Source organism: Phocoena sinus, chromosome 11 (assembly GCF_008692025.1).
Source record: "Phocoena sinus isolate mPhoSin1 chromosome 11, mPhoSin1.pri, whole genome shotgun sequence".
Taxonomy (NCBI): Eukaryota; Metazoa; Chordata; class Mammalia; order Artiodactyla; family Phocoenidae; genus Phocoena; species Phocoena sinus.
In genome coordinates this window covers 94,161,319-94,187,168 of record NC_045773.1, presented here as the reverse complement: position 1 = coordinate 94,187,168, position 25,850 = coordinate 94,161,319, and the positions used below count along the sequence as shown (strand labels likewise).

At 43.0% G+C, this 25,850-nt stretch overlaps 1 protein-coding gene across 1 annotated transcript in view; it reads left to right on the top strand.

Moving 5' to 3' along the window:
- Window positions 1-25,850, top strand: part of PHACTR1 (phosphatase and actin regulator 1) — a 246,954-nt gene that overhangs the window by 135,295 nt on the left and 85,809 nt on the right. Inside the window, exon 3 of the mRNA XM_032647345.1 lies at window positions 4,878-4,958. Within this exon, the coding sequence (XP_032503236.1) occupies window positions 4,878-4,958 (81 nt within the window). The remainder of the gene's footprint in view (window positions 1-4,877; window positions 4,959-25,850) is intronic.

The following is a 25,850-nucleotide window of genomic DNA, read 5'->3' as shown; positions in this document are numbered from 1 at the left end:
ACATAAAATTAATGCTTTGGACGAGTACAGCTCAATGATTTTAGTAAAACTGAAGAGTTGTGCAACCATCACTACAGTCCAGTTTCATAACCAAAAAGTTTACACCAGCACATGCCCATGTGTGGTCACTCAGATTTGATTTGCCCTGGGCTTTAATAACTGAATAATATTGGAGTGATCCTTATATAGTAGATTTTCTTATTTTAAAGTAAGTCCTTACTGACTTTATTTTTTTATATAAAAATGTTACCTACTTGTGTGCTTTTTGCCACAAGTGTAACGAAGTAGCTTTTCAGTTTTATTTTCCTTTTAAGAGATAAATGATGTTGTTCTGTTAACTTCCATTTCCCATCTCCCAGAGACCAACATCCCCCAGTTAATCAGCTCCCCGTCACACCTCGGTACGCACTTACCTGATTTATTCCTCCTATCCTTTGGACAGATGCAGTACATGTTACACCTTCTCTTCCCCGATGCATTGTTCCTCATCTTCTGACTTCCTTAACTTTTCATAATCTCTTCTCTTCTCTTCTTTTTTTTGTCTTTGTTTTACCCAAAGCCAGAATTGTTGGAGAGGGAGGATTGGACCTAGCCTTGGTCGGTAAAAAGGAAACCGTTATATTTTCTTTCTGGCCACATGGAATCCTCTTCCCCCAGGGGTTTATGGCTTAGTAGTAGCCCAGGTCAGGTGATTTGAGTTGTCCTCCTCCACCAAGAGCCCATTTTACTTCACTCCCTCGGGCAGTGGGTGAGCTTGTCTTTGACCCCAGTTAAACCTAGCTGGAACTTTGGAGGAACCGCTGAAAATAAGATTGGCAGAGAGGCATCGTGTATACCTCGTTGAGAGATGGTGAAGAGTGCCTTAGAAAGAAGCAGCTCCTGAACCACAGTGTAATTATGGTATTTTACTGTGATACTCAGCCCCAAATAAACTAGTAATAAAATTGCCTTCCATTTTTAAAAACGTATTCCCTTGAAGTATAGTTGGTTTACAGTGTGTTAATTTCTGCTGTACAGCAAAGTGATTTCCGTTATACATATATACATTCTTTTTCATACTCTTCTCCATTATGGTTTATCACAGGATATTGAATATAGTATCCTGTGCAATAGGACCTTGTTGTTTATTCTTGCCTTCCATTTTTAAAGCGGTATACATTAGGTTATATTTAGAGCCTATATACATAATAACAATCTCCATAATAAAGTGGTATTGTGGAGGCAAAAAAAGCCCCCACAGGCTTTAAAATCTCTTTCTGCTCTTCTACTTACTGCTCTGTGACCCTGAGCAAGTTAATTTTGCCAGGCCTCAGGTGCCACGTCTGTATAATGGGAATAATAACACTTCGCAGGACTGTGGTGAAGATGAAATTAAATGACATGACATCCACCCTTCTCACAATGATCTGTGTGTCCTCTCTGGGCACAGGGTTCTGCACAGGAAATGGACAAAGCCAAGGCATAAATAAGCCACCTCTTCTCAGAATGTCAGTTAAAGGTGGAAATTGGTGTGCATGTGGGAGAGGGTGGAGGGGGGTACTTTCTTATTTAAATAAGAGCAGATATATTTTGTGAGCTCCACCTTCGTTCTTAAGGAAAAACTCAATACATTAAAGAAATGGCATGCTTGGGACAAGCAACTTCAGTCATACCCTTGGAGCCCCTGGCATTACTCCTTTACCATTAGGAGTAATCACATGGAAAAATTTGAGAAACACTGCCACGTATAGGACAGTCTCATCATCCCTGTTTCATGATGTATCCCACTACATTTCCCGAGCACATACCTGATAGCTCCTCCTGGGCGTTGATGACATTGAGCTCACCATCCTCCCTCCATGCCTGATTCTCCTTCTGTGTCCCCTACCGTAGTAATTGACACCACTGTCCATTTAGTTACTCAAGTCAAGAACCAAGGAGTCCTTGTTGACCCCTCTCTCCCCTGCACACCCCATGGCCAATCCTTACCTTCAGGTCGTGGCAACATTGCCACCTTCACGTGTCTTGAGTGTATCCCTTGTCTCTGTGTCTGTCTTCAGCATCTTAGGGTAGCTGCCATCATCTTCTGCCCAGACTTCTGTAATCACCTGGTAACTGGCCTCCCTCCAATCCATCCTCCACACTAAAATGGGCGTTGGTCTTTCAGATACTTAAATCTGATCACTTCTTCCCATTTCCCTTAGAATAACATGGTCAGTAAGGCCTTTGCATTGCCCAGGCCCCCTGCCCCTTTGGCCACATCTTAAACCATCATTCTACACCTGGTGCTGGTGGTACACTCACACCAGATTGCTTTCTGCTTGTCCACGGCACCCTGATTCCTCCGTCAGGAGCCGTTGCCAAGCTTGCTCTATCTGGAGTGTTTCCGTCAGCTCCTACCCAACTGCCCTGGGCTAAGATAAGGTATATTTATCTTTCAAACTCAGCTCTGGGGTTTCTTCCTCAGAAAAGCCTTTTCTAACTCCCCAGTGGAGGAGGTTATTTATCATATGCTCTGATGGAACCATGTCATCTTCTTTTTTTTTTTTTTAATTATTTTATTTATTTTATTTTTGGCTGCGTTAGGTCTTCGTTGCTGCATGCGGGCTTTCTCTAGTTGCGGTGAGTGGAGGCTACTCTTCCTTGCAGTGCGTGGGCTTCTCATTGCGGTGGCTTCTCTTGTTGCGGAGCACGTGCTCTAGGCGTGCAGGCTTCAGTAGTTGTGGTGCACGGGCTCAGTAGTTGTGGCTTGTGGGCTCTAGAGCACAGGCTCAGTAGTTGTGGCGCACGGGCTTAGTTGCCCCACGGCATGTGGGATCTTCCCCGACCAGGGCTCGAACCCGTGTCCCCTGCATTGGCAGGCGGATTCTTAACCACTGTGCCACCAGGGAAGCCCCAAGGAACCATGTCTTCTTTTATGAGGCCCATCTCAATTTGCAGTCACACATTAGGCGATATCATCATTTGATGACTGAATCACACATTAGTCTATAATCCCTGTGAGGAAGGGGCTGTCCCTTTGGTCACCATCATCTCCAGTCCCTGACAGAGTAGCTTTGCACTCCAGGCAGCTGGTCCTCAGTTGTTGAATGAGTGTGGAGAGACAGCTGAGGTCCGGATACCTAAGTGGTTGGCCTGACAGTGACCATATTCTGCTGATACTTGAGATCTCGGGCCTCTGCGTCTAGGGCTCTGTCCGGCTCGCTGCAGATCCTTCCCTGAGTGTCGTGGGTCAGGTTCATCCTCTTTACTCCACGGTTTTGAAGAGCCCCTGGGAATCCTCATTTTGTTGAAGAGAAATCTGTTCATTTACCTGGTTCAGTACAGGATGGCAAAGCACCTGTTTATTCACCCAAAAGATCGCTAACAAACTTTTTACTTAAAAACCCCCGCTTCATCTTGCCTGTTCAGTCTTTCCCACTGTGCTGCCGAGGAAATCTTTTTAAAAGTCAGGCAGAACTTTCTAACCGAGCTGCACGCGCCTCTCTTCCCCTTCCCCGGGCATCCCTCTTCTGCACGAGAACCCCGTCTGCCCTCTTCCCACCATATCTTGCTATTTGGGTTGGGACATAAAACTCCTTCACCTCCCAAAACGAACACCACTCCATTGATTCTCCCACTCACCTCTAACCCTTGCCCTTCCGTACAACCTTCCTGCCCTCACGTCTGTGGGTAAATCGTGGTGGCTGGGGTGGAGTCAGCAGAGTCTTCCCAGACTGGAAAAGTGACTTGATTAAGAGCACACAGCTAGTGGGTAACATAGTTGCAATCACAATTCTTGTTTCCTTGCTTTCTTTATAGTTCTTACTCATATTCTTTGCATTAAATTCTATTGAGGTGTGTGTGTGTGTGTATGTGTAATCTACATCTAAATTTGTGTGCATAAAATTGTTTCCTTATTTTATAACTGGTATTTTTCCCCCCTGAATAATTGTGTATCCAAAGGATATAAAGAATCTCAAGTTGACAGAAGTGATTGCTGTCACCTCTCACCTCCTCCATTCCGTGTTTACTGAAATGTCAGCTGCTGGAATAGCTTTCTTTCCTCTACAGGTTCTGCTGGTTTCCCCTTCCCTACCTGGGGCCACAGGCCTGCCCTTTCGTGCTGCCCTCACTTCCCCACTCTGGGGCTCTGTTTCCACTTGCCTTGCCCTCCATCATACCCACTGATTGGAGGGGAAGCGCTCCCTCTTCCCCCCTGCAGCTCCCACCTGCCCGAACGGTTGGCTCAGGTGAATGGCTGGTCAAGTGGAAGTGTGTTTGGGAACTGAACAGTCCGTTCCTTGTTTGGAGCCAAGAGAGGAGAGCAGTGGGTGGGTGTCGCATGGAGGTCTCCCACCGTCCCCTAGGCTCTCCTCGGGAACCTGGGTACCAATCCAGGGAGCTTTTTAGGAGATATTTTCAAATGACTTTTAAAATAGTTGGGAAGCCACAAAATCCTCAATGAGACATGATCTGTATGAACTAGGTAATTAAAAAAGAAATCCCACCTATGTGGAAAGGCCACACTCAGGAAGATGTGTGATGCAGAGGTTAGGCCGAGGGCAGAGGTAGTGTTTTCTGGCTTTGAATCCTGGATGCTCTTCTCAGTATGACTCTGATAGGTTGTTGAGCTGCTCTGTGGTACAGTTTCCTCAACCATATATCACGGTTAAATAAAATGAGATTAAAAATGCCTACCTCATAGGTAATTTGATTGTCTTGATGATTAAATAATTGGATTAAAATGCTGATCATAGTATCAAAACGTATTAACTGGTATCATTAGCTTATATTAGTAAAGTATAACTTACGGAAGCTTTCCCATCTATTACATTTCAATACATCTTAAAATATGATGCTTTTTAGAAACGTCTTTGTTACCTACTCACCCCTGCTTCTCTGTGTTTTGCTCACAGCCCTGGAAAGGAAAATATCGATGAGGCAAAGCAGAGAGGAGCTAATAAAACGAGGGGTCTTGAAGGAAATCTATGATAAAGGTAAGGGGACCACTCCAGTCTCCATGAGTCAGAAAAAAGCCGTGCGTGGAATCTGTGTGCATATTTCTTGGAGTTGGATTCAGTTTTCTGTATCACTTTATCAGAGTTTGAACCTTTAAAACTCCAGACACTTCTGGAGAGATCAGAGAATGTAGCAGACAGCGCTGACGTGGTTGCTATTAGAGAGGGAACGAAAGCTCCCTTTTTCTCAGCACTGGAACCAAACCATAGGATGCTGAGAAAAATGATGTGGCCCGAGGAGTGGTGTCAGTTCCGGTGGTGAGCCTGTTGGTGTCTGAACACGCACAGCTGGGGTGAATTTAATTGCTCGGGCTCTTTAAGGCACTAGGGGTTCCCAGGACAAATGTTAAAAATCCACAAGCATCTAGAATTTCTCTAACAGAATTTTTGGGGGCAGTCCATCTCCCAACAACAGGAGAAATCAAAGTGGAGAAAATTATATATAATTTTATATAAAGGTACACATATTTCAAATGATAATCCTTCCAGTGATGACAAATGCGCTGTGAATGTGTCCAAAAGTGTTTGCTGGTGAACTTATCCTGTGTCTTTTGCTGATTGAACTACTACCTTTAAATACGAGGGTATGCAGTGGTTTGCCCAGTATATTAACTATTCTTCACTCCCCTCCCCTTCCTCTCTCCATCCTTCATTTAAGGCTTTAAGAGAAATGATGAACTGTTATTCCAGTCTTGTTACAGTCATCAGTAATAATTGTCTGTTCTAGATCTTATTATTTGAGGCCAGTATTATTTGTTGGGCCAGATTATTAAATCACATGTTCCACTTTAAAGGTCCACCCTGATCATCAAAGTGATCCTGTAATTCTGACAGTGCAGTCAGTTTTTCCATGTTCTGTAGGTCTTCTACATGCCTAGTTTGTGTTCTGATACAGAAAGGCAGGCTGTGTTTCTAACTTGGGCGCTTCTGTCTGATTCCACTGTCTTCTGTGAGTTGGTCCTTATTCCTCCGGTGGTACAGTTCACCCCATTCGTTCCTGCCATGGAGCCTCCTGATGGCACTTTGGAAGTATTTTTTCTTAGCACACATTGCCACCCTGAAACGCCGCAAGTAGGAGGTGGCACTGCTCTCGCCCTAGTGGCAGGGGATGCAGCAGGTAGGGTGTGAAGCTGCACTGTTTCAAACCGCCTTGGTTCATTAGCAGAGCCTCCTGGCCCCAAGGCATCCCTCTGGCGAGTCACATCGTCCTTCTCCTTCTGGGCGAGACTTACCAAGATACAGTTTCTTTGGTTGATTAAGCTCTCCAGAGAAAAAGAATGCATCATTTTGTCACTTTTCTCCAATGTCTTATTTCTGTACAGGGCCCCCAAACCCTCCCTTATACTGACCTTAAGTTTCCATGTTTCATCTCAAACTCCTTTCTCTATATTCCCTCCCCCGGTGAAGATGGAAGTGTCTGACCGCAGGTATGGTATTACACGGTCAGCATCTCAGGGCTTAAATAAAGATTACTGTCCTAGCGAAAGCCTGTTCAGATCCAGTTAAATGATCCCTCCCCCTCCCTCCTTTCTTCCTGCAAACTTTATGTCTCTCACAGGAAAATTTCAGGAATCCTTTAAAGGAGAGGATACATTTTATTATAGTATTTATTATTTCCATCATACCTAATAACTGAGTTAGGGTAAATATTGCCGGAGTAACTTCCTGACTTAATCAAAGAAGCCATAGACTGTTAGAGCAAAAGCCCATTTTATAGAGGAAGAAACAGGGGACATGAGTCTGGGGCCTGCCAGCCCCCATTAGGAGTTGCCCGAGGATTCGGAGCTGTGTCCTGTTTGTGGTCTCAGTAACTGGCTGTGGAGGAAAGGACCAGGCTGGTCGCCGCCTGTCACCACAACTTCCGGCTTTATTTTTGTCTTTGCACTTATCGCTGTCTGCTTTTTTCTGTTCTGTTGTTGGCCGGCTTTCCTCACTAGCACGTTAACTCCAGGAGAACATGGAATTCATAAGGCTTGATGCCAGACCCGCTCAGAAAGTGGCTGAGATAGATTGGCTCAAAAAATGCTTATTGTTTGTGTGATGGGAATGGGAGTAGAGGGAGACTAAAATTGCGCATAGTAGATATAGAAGTTTGTATTTGCTGTGGGTTTTTCTGATAAAAGCATCCATTTTGTATCACTGTGGATATTAATCACATTACCTTGTATTATGTTACATCAGCTGTTCAGAACGTGAGTCCTGTAATCATTGCTTGGATTCAATTCCAGTTCCACTACTGAGTAGCTGTGCAACTTTAGTGAAGTTGCATAACTTCTCTGTGCTTCCATTCCCGTATTTGAAAGTGTGGATAATATTGTAATGAGGATTACATGAGATAACATATCTGTAGTAGTTTGCCAGGGCTACCATAACAAAATACCACAGACTGAATGACTTAAACAACAGAAATGTATTTCCTCACAGTTTTGGAGGCTAGAAGTCCAAGATTCAGGTGCTAGCAGGATTGGTTCCTGGTGAGGCCTCCTCCTCGACTTGCAGACGGCTGCCATCTTGCTGTGTCCTCACATGGCCTTCCCTCTGTGTGTGCACACTCCTGGTGCCTCTTCCTCTTTTCATAAGAAACGCAGTCCTGGGGCTTCCCTGGTGGCACAGTGCTTGAGAGTCCGCCTGCCGATGCAGGGGACACGGGTTCGTGCCAGGTCCGGGAAGATCCCACATGCCGCGGAGTGGCTGGGCCCGTGAGCCACGGCCGCTGAGCCTGCGCGTCCGGAGCCTGTGCTCTGCAACGGGAGAGGCCACAACAGTGAGAGGCCCGCGTACCGCAAAAAAAAAAAAGGAAACGCAGTCCTGTTGGATCAGGGCCCACCCTTAGGACCTCATTTAACCTCATTACTTCCATAAAGGTCCGTCTCCAAATACAGTCACACTGGGGGTTTGGACTTCACATATAAATTTGGGCAGGGGGGAGAGGGGGTAACACAGTTCCGTCCATAACAACATGTAGAGTAAAATATTGGCTATCATCCTATAAGTTCTCAAGAAATTGTTAACACCCCGTTGTTAGTAGTAGTATCATCATCATCCTTTATATTTTTTAAAACCCTTTATGTTCCGTAGCCTAGTTCAGGCCCACGAGTTAGGAAGGGACATCATTGTCAACTCTTATCTTAAGTGCAAGGATCTTCAACCCCCCTCACAATGGCCTTACCCACGTGGGTGGCCGAGAACCTAGCCCCTTGGTATCTGATTTAACTACCTTCTCACCCCTCCACCCTGTCTCCTCTTTAGTCTCTAAACACGTCGTTTTCCTGTCATTCATCCTTCCCCTTTCTACAGCATCATTCAACTTGCTGTGTCTGGGATTCTAGTGAGTAAAACAAATGAACTTTTATTGCCACATCCTGAGTGAACAGCAAGAGGCAAAGAACCTTTAATCATCTTCCAAGTTGTTTGCTGCAAAGATAAATTTCTTAGATTTTCGGCAGTCCTTCCACATTGCCCGGCCTGGTCATTCCTCATTTTGCACCCGTGAGTCTGGTCACCTGGCAGCAAAACGGTTTCCACGAGAGATGTATGGTCCCTAATGTGCAGTTACTGTGTCAGCCCATCCACGAGGACCGGCCCCTGTTCATGCTGCAGTTACACTGTTTTGTATATGATATTGCTAAGGTGGTGGGAAGCAGTTTATCTTTGGTAGGTGAGCTTTTCTCTTCCAACTCTTTATGTTATTGATTTTGCTGAATAATGCCGTACTCGTTTTTAGGAAGTATTACGATAAACTGTAGGGACATGAGATTTGTAACTGGGCACGGCGGACTTAGAACGAATGAGGTTTTATTATTCTGAGAGTTCTCCTCGAAATTCTTTGTTTTTCTTAGCAGGTTAAAATCCCACACTAGTCAATAAATTCAAATCAGGCAAAATGAGAGCTTGGATTGAAGAGGGGAAATGTTCTCAATATCTCTAGAAACTAGTTCAGGAATCCTTCATTTAATGGAATGTAGATGTAAAGAGCTTAAGTTACTGGATGGCTTGTATTTTCTTATTGGTTTCCATATACAACCACATGCACTTAAAGTTGAGAAGAGGACTTCCCTGGTGGCACGGTGGTTAAGAATCCGCCTGCCAATGCAGGGGACCACGGGTTCGAGCCCTGGTCGGGGAAGATCCCACATGCCGTGGAGCAACTAAGCCCGTGCACCACAACTACTGAGCCTGAGATCTACAGCCCGCGAGCCACAACTACTGAACCCACGCACCGCAACTGCTGAAGCCCGCGCACCTAGAGCCCGTGCTCCGCAACAAGAGAAGCCACCGCAATGAGAAGCCCTTGCACCGCAACGAAGAGTAGCCCCTGCTCACCGCAACTAGAGAAAGCCCAGGCACAGCAACGAAGACCCAATGCAGCAAAAATAAAATAAATAAATAAGTAAATAAATTTATAGAAAAAAATAAAGTTCAGAAGAAAGTTTAGATAAAACTTTAAAGATCAGAGAAAATCGTTTGATCTCTGGATATATCAAGGCCATGTAGAAATGCAGCAAACTTTCAAAACTACAAAGAAGACTTTTAAATTGTTAATCATGATGTAGAGGAACATAAAATTTTAAATTCTTTTTCTCCCATTTTCCACAATATGGGTATAGCAATTTCATGAAAAACACAATGAAACATTACCGTGAACCGTCATCACTCTAAAGAGTAAAAATGTGAAACCAACTACTGATGGAAAACGGTCTATAATTTTGTAGACAGCTTATTTTTAACTATTTAGTCCCCAGTTCCATAGTCTGTTTTTTTAAATTAGAACTTAAGGGTTCTCCTAGACTCCTGGAACATTTATTCATTCATTCAACAAATTGGCACTGAATCCCCCCTCTGAGCCAGGTGCTCTAGGTGTCGAGTTACAGTGATAACCAAAAAAGCAAGATTCTCACCTTCTCAGAGTTTACATTCTACTAAAGGAGATAGGAAATAATTAAATAAGCCTATGATATATTGCCAAGGAGTGATGAGCACTACGAAGATAAACAAAGCAGCAGAGTAAGGAGATAAATTCAGAGGGGGAGCCATGATTTTATATAAATGCAATCATGGAGGACCTCTGGAGGAGGTGATATTTGCACAGAGACCTAAATGCAGTGATTGGGTGGCTGAAACAGGAGCATTGGTCCTACTACTACTTCTAAACAACCTGTAACCTAATTCGTGAGCCCTTAAGTTCCTTAAATTGACTCAGTATGTTTCTTTTAAATTAAAGCCTCTGTATTGCACTTGCCTCTCTCTCAGTTCTCTGTAAATCAGAGCACAACACTCCCTGTTCAGAGCCTACAGTGGCTCCCCACTTCACTCAGAGAAGTTTCAAGCTCCTCCGACAGCCTACCAAGCCCTCCACAATCTGCCCTCCAACCCTTAAGTTTGCTTCAACTCCCTGGCGGTACTTCCTCATAACGTCCTCTCTGTGGCATCTTGCTAACCCTGCTTTCCAGCCCCTGACATTGGCATTGGCTCCACTCTCCTCCTAGAACGCTCTTCCCCCAGATATCCATCCACGTGGTTCACTCCTTTTTCAAGTCTTTGCTCAGATTCCACCTTCTCAATGGAGCTTCCCTGGGACCTCCAGATTTTAAAGTGTCACCTCCTTCCATAGGTCTGTAATCCCCTGACCCTGCTCTACTGTGTTCTTTCTTTCTCTCTTTTTTTTCCTTCTGTCTCTTATCACCTGCAATCTATAAATTACATATGTGTTGTATTAGCCTTTTTCTCATCGGTCTCTCCTCACTGAAAGGTGAGCTCCAGCAGGCAGGGCAGGATCTCTGTCTGGTTTGTTCACAGATGTTGTGGCATCCGACTGCCTACAGTAGCACTATGTCCTATTGGGACATAGTCAATGCTCAGTATGTTTATTGAAAAACAACAAGTGCCAGGCTGAGGCTATCTGCATGTACACACGACTTGGTCTGTACACCTGTGTTGGCAAAATCCAGAGCACTAGAACTCTGATCCCTCTTGTTTATTCATTTGTGTGGTTCATGAAACGTTGTTGCCAGTTGTTTAAATAGGCGGTATTATATCGGGTGTATATTCGTGTATATGGATGTCAAATACTCTACTTATAAACAGTGGTTATTAGGTGTTATGGAGAAAAATATCCTGAAAGCAGTGGACTGTTTGGCCGTTAGTAAAATCATGATGATATTTCTCAGGCTTAGCAAGGATCTCAAGAGGTCACCTGACCTGGCTTCTGTTATTTTTCCAGAGTAGAGTAGGAGCAGCTGCAGCCCAGCGAGGTTATAGACTTGCCTGAGGGTTCACGGCCGGCGAGTGTGGACTCTGAAAACCCCTGCTAAGACCTTCTGTCCTTTGTTTGGAATTTATAGGAACACACAAAAACCTTTGTAATATATTGCCTGTTGGTCATCAGAGGATATTAATAAATAATGCTGTTAGTGGTTATTGCAAAAGATCTCTACAAATAAGCATGGCGTTGTATATAAAGGATGTTAGGGATAACAATGGCGATTGTTCTGTATTTTTCAACACTGGATCTTCCAGTGATACCTCAGTTCTGTCACGGCTCTGTCACGTGCTTTGTACCGTATGGGTGTGTTTAATTCACATGAGTGGATATATCATTCATGAGGAGGGAAAAGGGGGAAAGGAGACCATCTCTCTGTGTGGAAGGACACGCTGTCGCCCCTGTATATTACACACCGCCACACCCCAGATGGGGGCAGGGAGCTGGGAGGTGTGGCCACCTGCAGGGATGGAGTGGAGGCCGCTGCGGCTCCCCTGGTCACCAGGTGGTTGCTCACTGCAGTCACACGAAGACCTGGGGGGAGAGCTAGCCCCACCGGAGAAGGAAGACCGGGGGTCACGGAAGAACAGAACCGACTGTGTGCAAATGAGCAACTTCCCTTTCTACTGTGTGCTGGGAATTAGCGATAACATTTCACAGCAAATAATAAAGTGCGCTGAGGTGTGCTTTTTTCCTCATCGAGTTAGAGCAAAGTTTTGGAAGGTGTTATTTTTAATTAGCAACACAAATAGAAGCTCCCCGAAATGGATAACTCTCTTATGCAGAGGCTACATTTCCCCCCTTCTCAGGCATTCATGAGAAAAAAGCCTGGTATTTAAATTAAAAGGTCATCATCTTTTAAAAATAAAAATAACAACTCTCCCCTATAATCAGAGGAGAGGAATTCTTAGACTTGAGCCTTTTAAATCTCGTTGTTTATCTGGTGTCCCAGTTGTGGAGACTTTTAAAGTCTTGAAGTTTATGGAAAATGCTTTTCACAGCCTTTACCGGACATTGTTATTTTGTCACATTTTTAGCTGTCTCTCACGTCTCACCTAGAAATGGCGTCTTCTGGAAGCTGTGATTTGGAGTAACTGTGTGAAAATGAAAAGAGTGTTTACTTTCAGACTCAGTGACGTAGAATCATTTATGTAGCGTCTCAGCGCCTAATGCAGTGGATTGCCCTAGTGGGGTAAATGGAAAGCAGATTAAATGAAAACGAATAAAGAGAAATTGTGGTCCACATTCTCTTAAGCAACAGTGTTCTTTCAGAAAATCACTATCCCGAGCCAGAAAATTAATGAAGTTATTATTAGATCGGTGAGCAAGTGTTCCCCAGCAAAAGTATTTGTCTCTTGCATGTTTGTTGAATACCTGTTACGTTGCAGGCGTCGTTCTGGGCGCCAGGGATGCTAGGAGGGTCAAGGTGGGCTCCCCTAACAGCACTTACGGCCCCGTAATGGGTTCAGGTGCTTGGCAGTTATGATGAGGAAAGTACAGGAAGTTCGGGGGGGTGCGTGGAAGCGTCACCCACCAGGCCTGGAGACTCAGGGAAGGCATCCTGGAAGGAACAGTGTCTGAGAGGAAACCTGAAGGGTGATGAGAATTATCCTGGAGAAGGTGGGATGGGTTGGGAAAACGTTAGAAATAGAAGGACTAGCACATGGGGAGGTACCAAGTTGGGGATAATGAAAGATAGAGGGTGTCCAGCTTGTGTATATGGTGAGGGGAAGTCAGGGCAGATCTTGCGGGCAGGAATATGATATTAGTTGCTTATTCTTTGTCCTGAGCAGTGATGAGGATTTTTGGAAGGGTTTTTTGCACAATCGGACTTGCAGCCTCATCCCTTTGCCCGTGGGAGAGAAGGACTTGGAGGGACACCAAGGCATGAGTCGGGGAGACCAGTTGGCGGACTGTCGCTGGGATTCAGATGATGTGACGGTAAATGGCAGGAATGAGGGCAGTAGGAATGGGGGGAGGGGGAGAGGAGAGACTGGAGAATTGTAGGAGGTAGAGTCAGGAAGGCCTGTGACTACTTAGACTTGGGGAGAGAAGGGGAGGTTGAAGGCATGGCTGACATTCAGGATTCTGGCTTGGAGACTTGGTGGACATATACGGGGGACAGGTACAGGTCCCCTGAGCTGGAGACCTAAGAGAAGCAATTACAGAGCACAGAATATCGCGATGGTTTGACCACATTGCGTTTGCGATATCCAAATGGCTAAGCAGGGCACTATATGTACAGATTTAAAACTCAAGAGGGAGATCTGGGTTGGAGATGCAGGTTTGGAATTGTGCGTGTGTAAATGGTCATGAAGTCATATAGATTGATGATATTTCTCAAAGAAGATGTAAAATGAGAAAATAAGTGGCACCCCAGCATTGAGTGCTCTGGAAGTTAGAAAAAAAAAAATGATCTGGGAATGAGAAAACCCTCAAAAACTGAGAAGTGGACAGAAACATAGGAAGTAACCCAGAAATGTGTAGCATTATGGAAGTCCAGAGACAGGGGCGTAGTGTGGAAAAAATTACCCAAAGTGGCAAATACAGACACATCAAACAAGATAGGAAGCGTCCTTTTGATTATGTTTATGCTGTTTGATTATAGGCTCCTTAGTTACCTGTGAAGCCAGTGTGCAGTCAGCAGGGTGTAAGTTAAAAGGCCTATAGTTTCAGGTAACTAAAAACTTAACTCAAGGAGGCTGCAGCGATAAGCAAATTTAGACCAATGATCTTCCTGGGCTTTGTCCTCTGCAGCGGTCCCCAGCCTTTCTGGCACCAGGGACCGGTTTCACGGAAGACAGTTCTTCCACGGACCTGGGGGAAGGGGGCTGGTTGGGGACGATTCAAGTGCATTACACTTATTGGGCGCTTTATTTGTATTATTATTATGTCAGCTACGTCTCAGATCATCAGGCATTAGATTCCGGAGGCTGGGGACCCCTGCTATTAGTGTATCCCAAATGCCTTGAGCAATGCTTGGCATTTGTCAGCGCTTATTAATTTTTATTGAATCAGTGAGTGAGTGAATGAATCTCACGTCATAAAATCCAGTGGTAGGGCAGCTCCAGAGTTGGTGAATTCATCAGCTCAGTAACGTGGTGAAGGGATGCCATTCTCAAGCTGTCACCCCTCATGGTAACAAGATGGCTGCAGTAGTTCCAGCATTACATGCAGATACAACATCCAGGTGGGAGAGAGAGGGCTATCCCCCTTCTTGGTATCTCTTTCTAAGAGCAAGAAAACCTTTCCCTAAAGGTTCTCCAGAATTACCCTCATTTCTCATTGACCAGAATTTTTAGAGATAACCCCAGGATATCTTTTTCCCTAATTTTGACAGATGTTTCCGTAAACCAAAGTGTTGCAGGTACAGTCAGCTCCTGAGAGCTGCTACCTAGTGTAAGTTGTCCTTGGAAGACCCACCACGGTATCACCCTTCCAGCTGCCTGTCCCTGGACCCTGCCGATGAAATCAGGGCAGGGCAGGGTACCTCAGGCACGGTGAGCATCCCTGCCCACGTCTGATGCTTGATTCCACAGCCACTGACCTGTTTGTCATGAGAAGGCAAGCCAAACTCTGGAAGGTAATAGCTAATAAAAGGAAAGCTAGTCGTACTCAAAAAATTTTTTCCTGACTTCATACGTTTGCCTAGGACTCAGATAAAGTCAAATAAGTCAGGGGGGCATTCAAGCCTTAACCCCACATAAATATCTATAAAACAACCGAACTGTCCTAGGAGCCCCAAGCCCAGGATTCTGGTCCCAGCTCCCTCATCTTCTGTCTGTAGAAGGTACAGGGCAGCCTCTTATCTCCCTGGACTCTGCTTTTTGTTTGAACGTAACCCCAGGATCTTACTGTGCTCCAACCAGCAAAGCCATGCTTTCCTTTTATCCTCTCTCACTACTCCCAGACTGCTTGATTGAAGACACCTGTTACCAAGCAGCTGGTCCTCCTAGAGTCTCTGGGTACACCCATGGATGCATACTCTTCAACTCCATTCTGCCCTTGCTCGTCTTCTCATAGGGTTGTTGGAGGATCAAGGGACATAATTCAGTTTGGGCTTTTAGACCGTTGCCTGCCCAGAGTACGTGCTCAATAAATGTCAGCAGTGGCCTCCACCAGACACGTGACCTGGACTGCGCCTCTGCTCTTCTTAGATGCCTGTGTCCCCTTCCCGGTTCCCCTTCACCCAAGCCTAGACTCTCTCTGCTTCCACCCGGCAGAGCTGAGATTCTATCCTGAGGCTTCGGGACTTCTCCGAAGGCCACGCCCACCTCTGTAGCTGTGTGTTGCTACTCGCAGGGCCCCGACATGCACACGTGCCCTAGAGCACGTCTTTCCTCCCTGTGCTGCAGCCTTCCCACCACTGCAGCTTCTCTAAAGGAAATAGTATCCACTGAACTGACCATTCCTTGTGATGTGGACCAGTTTAGCAACGTCATTTTAATCTCTCAGTTCCAGAAATGGGTTCACTTTTGCGTATTCATAGGCCCATTATTGTGATTTTTCAGTCTGTCTTGAGCAGTGCTGTTCCGTAGACTTTTCAGCAGTAACAGGAATGTTCCATCATCTTTGCCAGGCAGCACGGCAGCCAGCAGCCACATGTGGTTGTTGAGCACTTCAGATGTGCCTAGTCTGACTGAGGAACTGCATTTTAAATTTTAACTAAAACAGTAACTGTACGTGGCAAGTGGGTACGCGATTGGGGAGCTCAGCTAAAGAAACAGAGCCGCTTACATTTTGAAACGGCCAGCCCGTATCACTTTCCTTCTCCAACTCTAGCCATTAAAGTTTTCTTTAAAAATCTTGGATTCCCTATTAACTCTGAAGGGCCCCTTGCACAACGAGGTATGATTCTGTGAGATTCACACTCTCATAAAATAGCACAGGAGAGAAACTGTGTCATTCCATTCATTTTATATTCAGTCTGTGCCCCAGTTGCATTTTTGATATCAAAATGCCCAGGAGGGCTTCCCTGGTGGCGCAGTGGTTGAGAGTCCGCCTGCCGATGCAGGGGATGCGGGTTCGTGCCCCAGTCAAGGAGGATCCCACGTGCTGCGGAACGGCTGCGCCTGTGAGCCATGGCCGCTGAGCCTGCGCGTCCAGAGCCTGTGCTCCGCAAAGGGAGAGGCCGCAGCAGTGAGAGGCCTGTGTACTGCAAAAAAAAGCCCAGGCATAGCAAGATGGTAAATCGTCTTTCAGCTACAAACCTTGGAGACGAGTAATTATTTGGAAATAGTGGTCAGAACCATCGTACTTCATCAGGATAGATGATGTAAGAACCGATGGGCTTGGCGTGAAGACTGGTGAGGAGGTATAACTGTACCCAGGAAGATGAAAGAAACACCTCTGGGAAACAGACAGCACCGTTTGGTGGGATGAGGTGTTTGTGATCGAGGAAGCAGCTGAGAATTCACATGAGCTGTGGTTGCTGACCATGAGGTCCAGCAGGGTACAGCCACAGGGAAGTGCAACTGAAAGAAGCTACCCAAGGTCAATACCGCTTCTGTGATACGATAAGTCACTGCAACTCACATACTGAAGGGTTTTAGGCAAAGGCCTCTGAACTAGAAGGGAAATATTATTAACATCAAAATAGCATATTAAATCCAGAACAATAGCAACTATTAAAAAAAAAAGTAAGGTGACTCCCCAAGCAAAAAAACATGTACCATTCCATTCTGTGTTTAAAATCATCCGATCAGAGTATCACGCAATTGATTACATTCTGAGATTGAAATCCATCTTGCATAGATTTTCAAGGTATTAGGTTCAGAAGGGTTCTCTGAGTTGCCAAGGTGCCTGTGTCAAGACACAAAGGAACCTCATGGCTCTTGCAAAATTGTTCTTCCGTGTAAACTGGTCAGAATAATCCAGAGACTTCTGGCTACAAACAGACATGAAAGATAAACTGGAAGATGACTTACGGATTCTGGAAATACAGGTTCAGCGATCCTACAGAATCCTGCAGTGTCTGCCCTAAATCCTAGGTGGCACAGAGATACTTTTCGACACACAGACACACACTTATAATGACTTTTCCTCATGCAGAAAGAAAATGCACCAGAAGAGACACAGACAGAGAGACACACACTGTAGTTTTTGTTTTTGCAAATAAGACTCTCAGTTTGTCTTTTTAAATGCTCAAGATTCAAATATATTAAGTAGTAAATATGCAGTGTTACTAGAAACGTATGGCTTTCGATGTATGTTTAAAATTCTACACAGTGATATCTGTAGCACCATTTAGTTTAATGACATCACCTCCCTGAACTCAGGCAAACTGAAGAAAATACTTCCAACGGCCAGGGAGCCATTTCCAACTTCTTAGGTTCAAAGCTTTTAATCTTTCAATGAAATCCTTAGATAAATTATTTCTTAGCTAACTGTTGCTCCGCGCACGTCATTTCACTGACAATGAGAGCAGCTAGTGGCTTTGATTGCAGTGATTTAAAAGGTCATTGGGATTAACAGAAGCTTTTCAAAACTCTGTATATTGTTGCAAAAATGACACCTCTGTGGGTTACAAAACAATGGCTGTGCTCCCTTAATGGGGGAATTTTTTTGTACTGTAATGGAAAAAGTATATCAGTGTCAAAAAAAAGAAGAAAAAAAAAGACATTGAATGAAGTCTTTGCTTTATAGCTCACCACCATCAGAGTGACACTTCTTGGGAAAACACCTTCGGCTCTGTGGGGTAACCCTCCGGCCACTCAGTGGAGATGCCCTTTTTGGTCAAAGAGCATGTCTGGGGGCTTCCCTGGTGGCGCAGTGGTTGAGAGTCCACCTGCCGGTGCAAGGGACACGGGTTCGTGCCCCAGTCCGGGAAGATCCCACATGCCGCGGAGCGGCTAGGCCTGTGAGCCATGGCCGCTGAGCCTGCGCGTCCGGTGCCTGTGCTCCACAACGGGAGAGGCCACAGCAGTGAGAAGCCCGCATACCGCAAAAAAAAAAAAAAAAAAAAAAAAAAAGAGTATGTCTGGGAAGCTACGACAGCAGCTCTTGTCTCAAAGGGAAAAAAACAATTAGCAAACACTTGCATTAGGACTCTTGTTCCATGTCCTCACAAGATGATGGTTTGCTTTAACATAGGTAGCTTCACTTTTTGATTTTGCTGTAATTATAGCCATTGGTGATCGCCAGTCAAGTAAAACGTGTTTGAATTTTCACAGGCCTGCATGTGTGAATTCTATACAATTGCGTTAACAACAGAGATGCAGCATAGTGAACACTTCCCAATGTTTTCAGTCTAAAATTCTCACATGGTGCTTCACTTACATAATCATTTTTCTTTATAGTGGAAGCACCAATGTAACCATGATTTCATTTCATTTTTCTCCTCTACTGCAAGTTTGCTAACAGTCTTTCATGCAGAAGTTGCATCCTAGCAATGAGTAACTGTGGAGAAGGGGTAGGAAGCCGGGCTCAGGGAAAATACCTCCTCAAGAAACCAGAGGAGTGAGGAAGGCTTCCTCCTCCAACAAAACTATTATGTCTTCATTTAACTTAACAAGGTAGCATGCCATTTTTTGTTTTATTTTTTTAGATATGTAAGCATCTCCACAGGGGAAAAAAAAAGTTAATGATCATTAAGCTCTATTCATATCAAAGCCAAAATCACTTCAGAACTCTGCCAGCACGCATGCATATTTCATCTTGAGGGCATTGTAATCAACATGTCCATTTTGTTCTCCGTTCCTGCTTTTGTACTTGACATGGTTTCAAGCACATTTGTAGGCTTCAGCATCACCCACAGGGTCATTTCACTCGCATTTCTTTCATTGCTAGCCAGGCTGTGCATTTCACAAGTGGCCCCGGGGACTTGAGTTTTATTTTTATTTATTTGTACAAATACTCTGCATACTGGGAATAGCCATTATTTTATTAGCTATGTTTAGTTCATATTTCCCCATTATGCTGCCTTTCTTTTTCTTATATTGGGTGTACAGCATTTTATTTTGTAAATTAAAAATGTAAACGTTTATGAGTAAGTTAAACTATCCATCTGGCTTCCTTCTTATGCAACCTAAATCAATAAATATGTATGTGAGTATATATGCGTGTGTGTGTATATACATGTATTTATTTAAACAATTTATCCTAGTTTTCTGTTTGTTTTTTTATACTGCAGGTTCTTATTAATCATCAATTTTATACACATCAGTGTATACATGTCAATCCCAATCGCCCAATTCAGCACACCACCATGCCCAGCCCACTGCGGTTTTCCCCCCTTGGTGTCCATACGTTTGTTCTCTACATCTGTGTCTCAACTTCTGCCCTGCAAACCAGTTCATCTGTACCATTTTTCTGCGTTCCACATACATGCGTTAATATGCGATATTTGTTTTTCTCTTTCTGACTTACTTCACTCTGTATGACAGTCTCTAGATCCATCTGCATCTCAACAAATGACTCAATTTCGTTCCTTTTTATGGCTGAGTAATATTCCATTGTATATATGTACCACAACTTCTTTATCCATTCATCCGTTAATGGGCATTTAGGTTGCTTCCATGACCTGGCTATTGTAAATAGTGCTGCAATGAACATTGGGGTGCATGTGTCTTTTTTTTTTTTTTTTTTTTTTTTTTGGCGTTACGCGGGCCTCTCACTCTTGTGGCCTCTCCCATTGCGGAGCACAGGCTCCGGACACGCAGGCTCAGCGGCCATGGCTTATGGGCCCAGCCGCTCCGCAGCATGTGGGATCCTCCCGGACCGGGGCACAAACCCGTGTCCCCTGCATCGACAGGTGGACTCTCAATCACTGCGCCACCAGGGAAGCCCTCGTGTCTTTTTGAATTATGGTTTTCTCTGGGTTTATGCCCAGTAGTGGGATTTCTGGATCATACGGTAATTCTATTTTTAGTTTTTTGAGGAACCTCCATACTGTTCACCATAGTGGCTGTATTAATTTACATTCCCACCAACAGTGCAAGAGGGTTCCCTTTTCTCCACACCCTCTCTGGCATTTGTTGTTTGTAGATTTTCTGATGATGCCCATTCTAACTGGTGTGAGGTGATACCTCACTGTGGTTTTGATTTGCATTTCTCTAATTATGAGTGATGTTGAGCAACTTTTCATGTGCTTCTTAGCCATCTGTATGTCTTCTTTGGAGAGATGTCTGTTTAGGTCTTCTGCCCGTTTTTGGATTGGATTGTTTGTTTCTTTAATATTGAGCTGCATGAGCTGTTTATATATTTTGGAGATTAATCCTTTGTCCATTGATTCGTTTGCAAATATTTTCTCCCATTCTGAGGGTTGTCTTTTCTTCTTGTTTATGGTTTCCTTTGCTGTGCAAAAGCTTTGAAGTTTCATTAGGTCCCATTTGTTTATTTTTGTTTTTATTTCCATTACTCTAGCAGGTGGATCAAAAAAGATCTTGCTATGATTTATGTCAAAGAGTGTTCTTCCTATGTTTTCCTCTAAGAGTTTTATAGTGTCTGGCCTTACATTTAGGTCTCGAATCCATTTTGGGTCTATTTTTGTGTATGGTGTTAGGGAGTGTTCTAATTTCATTCTTTTACATGTAGCTGTCCAGTTTTCCCAGCACCATTTATTGAAGAGACTGTCTTTTCTCCATTGTATATCTTTGCCCCCTTTGTCACAGATTAGTTGACCATAGGTGCATGGGTTTATCCCTGGGCTTTCTATCTTGTTCCATTGATCTATGTTTCTGTTTTTGTGCCAGTACCATATTTTCTTGATTACTGTAGCTTTGTTAGTATAGTCTGAAGTCAGGGAGTCTGATTCCTCCAGCTCCGTTTTTTTCCGTTAAGACTGCTTTGGCTATTCAGGGTCTTCTGTGTCTCCACACAAATTTTTTTTTTTTTTTTTTTTGTGGTATGTGGGCCTCTCACTGTTGCGGCCTCTCGCGTCGCAGAGCACAGGCTCCGGATGTGCAGGCTCAGCGGCCATGGCTCACAGGCCCAGCCGCTCCGCGGCATGTGGGATCTTCCCGGACTGGGGCACGAACCCGTGTCCCCTGCATTGGCAGGCAGACTCTCAACCACTGCGCCACTAGGGAAGCCCTCCATACAAATTTTAAGATGATTTTGTTCTATTTCCATAAAAAATGCCATTGGTAATTTGATAGGGATTGCATTGTATCTGTAGATTGCTTTGGGTAGCATAGTCACTTTCACAATATTGATTCTTGCAATCCAAGAACATGGTATATCTCTCCATCTGTTTGTATCATCTTTAATTTCTTTCATCAGTGTCTTATAGTTTTCTGCATACAGGTCTTTTGTTTCCCTAGGTAGGTTTATTCCTAGGTATTTTATTCTTACTGTTGCAATGGGAAATGGAAGTGTTTCCATAATTTCTCTTTCAGATTTTTCATCATTAGTGTATAGGAATGCAAGAGGTTTCTGTGCATTCATTTTGTATCCTGCAACTTTACCAAATTCATTGATTAACTCTAGTAGTTTTCTGGTGCAATTTTAGGATTCTCTATGTATAGTATCATGTCATCCGCAAAGAGTGACAGTTTTACTTCTTCTTTTCCAATTTGTATTCCTTTTATTTCTTTTTCTTCTTTGATTGCCGTGGCTAGGACTTCCAAAACTATGTTGAATAGTAGTGGCGAGAGTGGACATCCTTGTCTTGTTCTTGATCTTAGAGGAAGTGCTTTCGGTTTTTCACCATTGACAATGATGTTGGCTGTGGGTTTGTCGTATATGGCCTTTATTATGTTGAGGTAGGTTCCCTCTCTGCCCACTTTCTGGAGAGTTTTTATCATAAATGGGTGTTGAATTTTGTCAAAAGCTTTTTCTGCATCTAGTGAGATGATCATATGGTTTTCCTTCTTCATTTTGTTAATATGGTGTATCACATTAATTGATTTGCGTATATTGAAGAATCCTTGCATCCCTGGGATAAATCCCACTTGATTATGGTGTATGATCCTTTTAATGTGTTGTTGGATTCTGTTTGCTAGTATTTTGTTGAGGATTTTTGCATCTATATTCATCAGCGATATTGGTCTGTAATTTTTTATTTTTTTGTAGTATCATTGTCTGGTTTTGATGTCAGGGTGATGATGGCCTCATAGAATGAGTTTGGGAGTGTTCCTTCCTCTGCAATTTTTGGAAGAGTTTGAGAAGGATGGGTGTTAGCTCTTGTCTAAATGTTTGATAGAATTCACTAGTGAAGCCATCTGGTCCTGGACTTTTCTTTGTTGGAAGATTTTTAATCACAGTTTCAATTTCATTACTTGTGATTGGTCTTTTCATATTTTCTGTTTCTTCCTGGTTCAGTCTTGGAAGCTTATACCTTTCTAAGAATTTGTCCATTTCTTCCAGGTTGTCCATTTTATTGGCATAGAGTTACTTGTAGTAGTCTCTTAGGATGCTGTGTATTTCTGTGGTGTCTGTTGTAACTTCTCCTCTTTCATTTCTAATTTTATTGATTTGAGTCCTCTCCCTCTTTTTCTTGATGAGTCTGGCTAATGGTTTATCAATTTTGTTTATCTTCTCATAGAACCAGCTTTTAGTTTTATTGATCTTTGCTGTTGTTTTCTTTTTCATTTATTTCTGCTCTGATCTTTATGATTTCTTTCCTTCTGCTAACTTTGTGTTTTGTTTGTTCTTCTTTCTCTAGTTCCTTTAGGCATAAGTTTAGATTGTTTACTTGAGATTTTTCTTATTTCTTGAGGTAGGCTTGTATAGCTATAAACTTCCCTCTTAGAGCTGCTTTTGCTGCATCCCATAGGTTTTGGATTGTCGTGTTTTCATTGTCATTTGTCTCTAGGTATTTTTTGATTTCCTCTTTGATTTCTTCAGTGATCTCTTGGTTATTTCGTAACATATTGTTTAGCCTCCATGTGTTTGTGCTTTTTACATTTTTTTTCCCTGTAATTCATTTCTACTCATAGCGTTGTGGTCATAAAAGGTGCTTGATATGATTTCAGATATTTTAATTTACTGAGGCTTGATTTGTGACCCCAGATATGATCTATCCTGGAGAATATTCCGTGCACACTTGAGAAGAAGTGTAATCTGCTGTTTTTGGATGGAATGTCCTATAAATATCAATTAAATCTCTCTGGTCTATTGTGTCATTTAAAGTTTCTGTTTCCTTGTTTATTTTCATTTTGGATGACCTGTCCATTGGTGTAAATGAGGTGTTAAAAGTCCACCACTATTACTGTGTTACTGTCGATTTCCTCTTTTAGAGCTGTTAGCATTTGCCTTATGTATTGAGGTGCTCCTATGTTGGGTGAATATATATTTATAATTGTTATATATTCTTCTTGGATTGATCCCTTGATCATTATGTACTGTCCTTCCTTGTCTCTTGTAACATTCTTACTTTAAAGTCTATTTTATCTGATATGATTATAGCTACTCCAGCTTTCTTTTGATTTCCATTTGCATGGAATATCTTTTTCCATCCCCTCACTTTCAGTCTGTATGTGTCCCTAGGTCTGAAGTGGGTCTCTTGTAGACAGCATATATATGGGTCTTGTTTTTATATCCATTCAGCAAGCCTTTGTCTTTTGGTTGGAGCATTTAATCCATTCACATTTAAGGTAATTATCGATATGTATGTTCCTATTACCATTTTGTTAATTGTTTTGGGTTTGTATTTGTAAATCCTTTTCTTCTCTTGTGTTTCCCACTTAGAGAATTTCCTTTAGCATTTGTTGTAGAGCTGGTTTGGTGATGCTGAATTCTCTTAGCTTTTGGTTGTCTGTAAAGCTTTTGATTTCTCCTTCGAATCTGAATGAGATTCTTGCTGGGTAGAGTAATCTTGGTTGTAGGTTCTTCCCTTTCATCACTTTAAGTATATCATGCCACTCCCTTCTGGCTTGTAGAATTTCTGCTGAGAAAGCAGCTGTTAACCTTATGAGAGTTCCCTTGTGTGTTATTTTTCATTTATCCCTTGCTGCTTTCAATAATTTCTCTTTGACTTTAATTTTTGCCAATTTGATTACTATGTGTCTCGGTGTGTTTCTCCTTGGGTTTATCCAGTATGCGACTCTCTGCCCTTCCTCAACTTGGGTGGCTATTTCCTTTCCCATGTTCGGGATGTTTTCTACTATAATCTCTTAAAATATTTTTTCTGGCCCTTTCTCTCTCTCTTCTCCTTCTGGGACCCCTATAATGCGAATGTTGTTGCGTTTAATGTTGTCCCAGAGGTCTCTTAGGCTGTCTTCATTTCTTTTCATTCTTTTTTCTTCATTCTGTTCCGCAGCAGTGAATTCCACCATTCTGTTTTCCAAGTCACTTATCCGTTCTTCTACCTCAGTTAATCTGTTATTGATTCCTTCTAGTGTATTTTTCATTTCATTTATTGTATTGTTCATCTCTGTTTGTTTGTTCTTTAATTCTTCTCGGTCTTTGTTAAACATTTCTTGCATCTTCTCGATCTTTGCCTCCATTCTTTTTCCGAGGTCCTGGATCATCTTCACTATCATTATTCTGAATTCTTTTTCTGGAAGGTTGCCTATCTCCACTCCATTTAGTTGTTTTTCTGGTGTTTTATCTTGCTCCTTCATCTGGTACATAGCCCTCTGCCTTTTCATCTTGTCTCTCTTTCTGTGAATGTGGTTTTTGTTCCACAGGCTGCAGGATTGTAGTTCTTCTTGCTCCTGCTCTCTGCTATCCTAGTTTTAAAGTTTTAGTTTTTTGATCTGTGTGAAATTTATTGCAATAATGGTTCAATACACAGCTGTAAAGCAATTCTTTATACTCATATTCAACTATTGTTTATCAAGTAAGCAATTCTTATCCAACTAGAAATACACTTCTAAGCGTAGGATTTTATATAAACCATAGTGTATATCCTAGAAGATCAAATTTGGCGGTGAGCTTATTACTGAGTCCAAGCTTGTACCGCTCGCTGTACAACAGGCCAATAAATTGAGAGACAAGTTGTTAGGGCAAGTAATAGCAACTTTATTTAGGAAGCCAGCAGACTGAGAAGATGGTGGACTCGTGTCCCAAAGAACATCTTCCCCAAGTTGGAATTCAGGCTTCTTTCCTACTCAAAGGGGGGAGGGTGTGTAGTTGGTTGGTGCAAACTCCTTGGTGCCAGAATCCTTTATTCTTGCAACTGTCCACATAGGTCCACATCCTATTACAATGTTCCTGTAAACCTCCAAGACAAATGTTGTTCTCTGTTCTGAAACTTTTTAACTCTTTATGATTGGAAGAATGTTACACCTTTAATGGTCAGAGTCTTGAGAATGGGCTCTCCTGTATATCTCCTTACACCTTTAAAGATCAGAGTCTTGAGAATGGGCTCTCTTGTATATTTCAGGTGCTAGGTGACATTCTTAACTTGTAGCAAAAGCATGGTCTCTGTTCTGAAACTTTTTAACTCTTTATGATTGGAAGAATGTTACACCTTTAAAGATCAGAGTCTTGAGAATGGGCTCTCTTGTATATTTCAGGTGCTAGGTGACATTCTTAACTTGTAGCAAAAGCAGTGGAATACAAAGGTTAGAAGAAACAGATCCAATATGGAGTCAGATTTGTTCTTCCCTATTACAGGCTTAAGTTTATATTAAAGTGTTTTTGGTTTTCAGAATTAAAATTGAGACTCTTTTGTCTTAAGCTTCAAAGGGCCATGGTCCCTGAGCTCTCTCAGAACAAAATGTCTA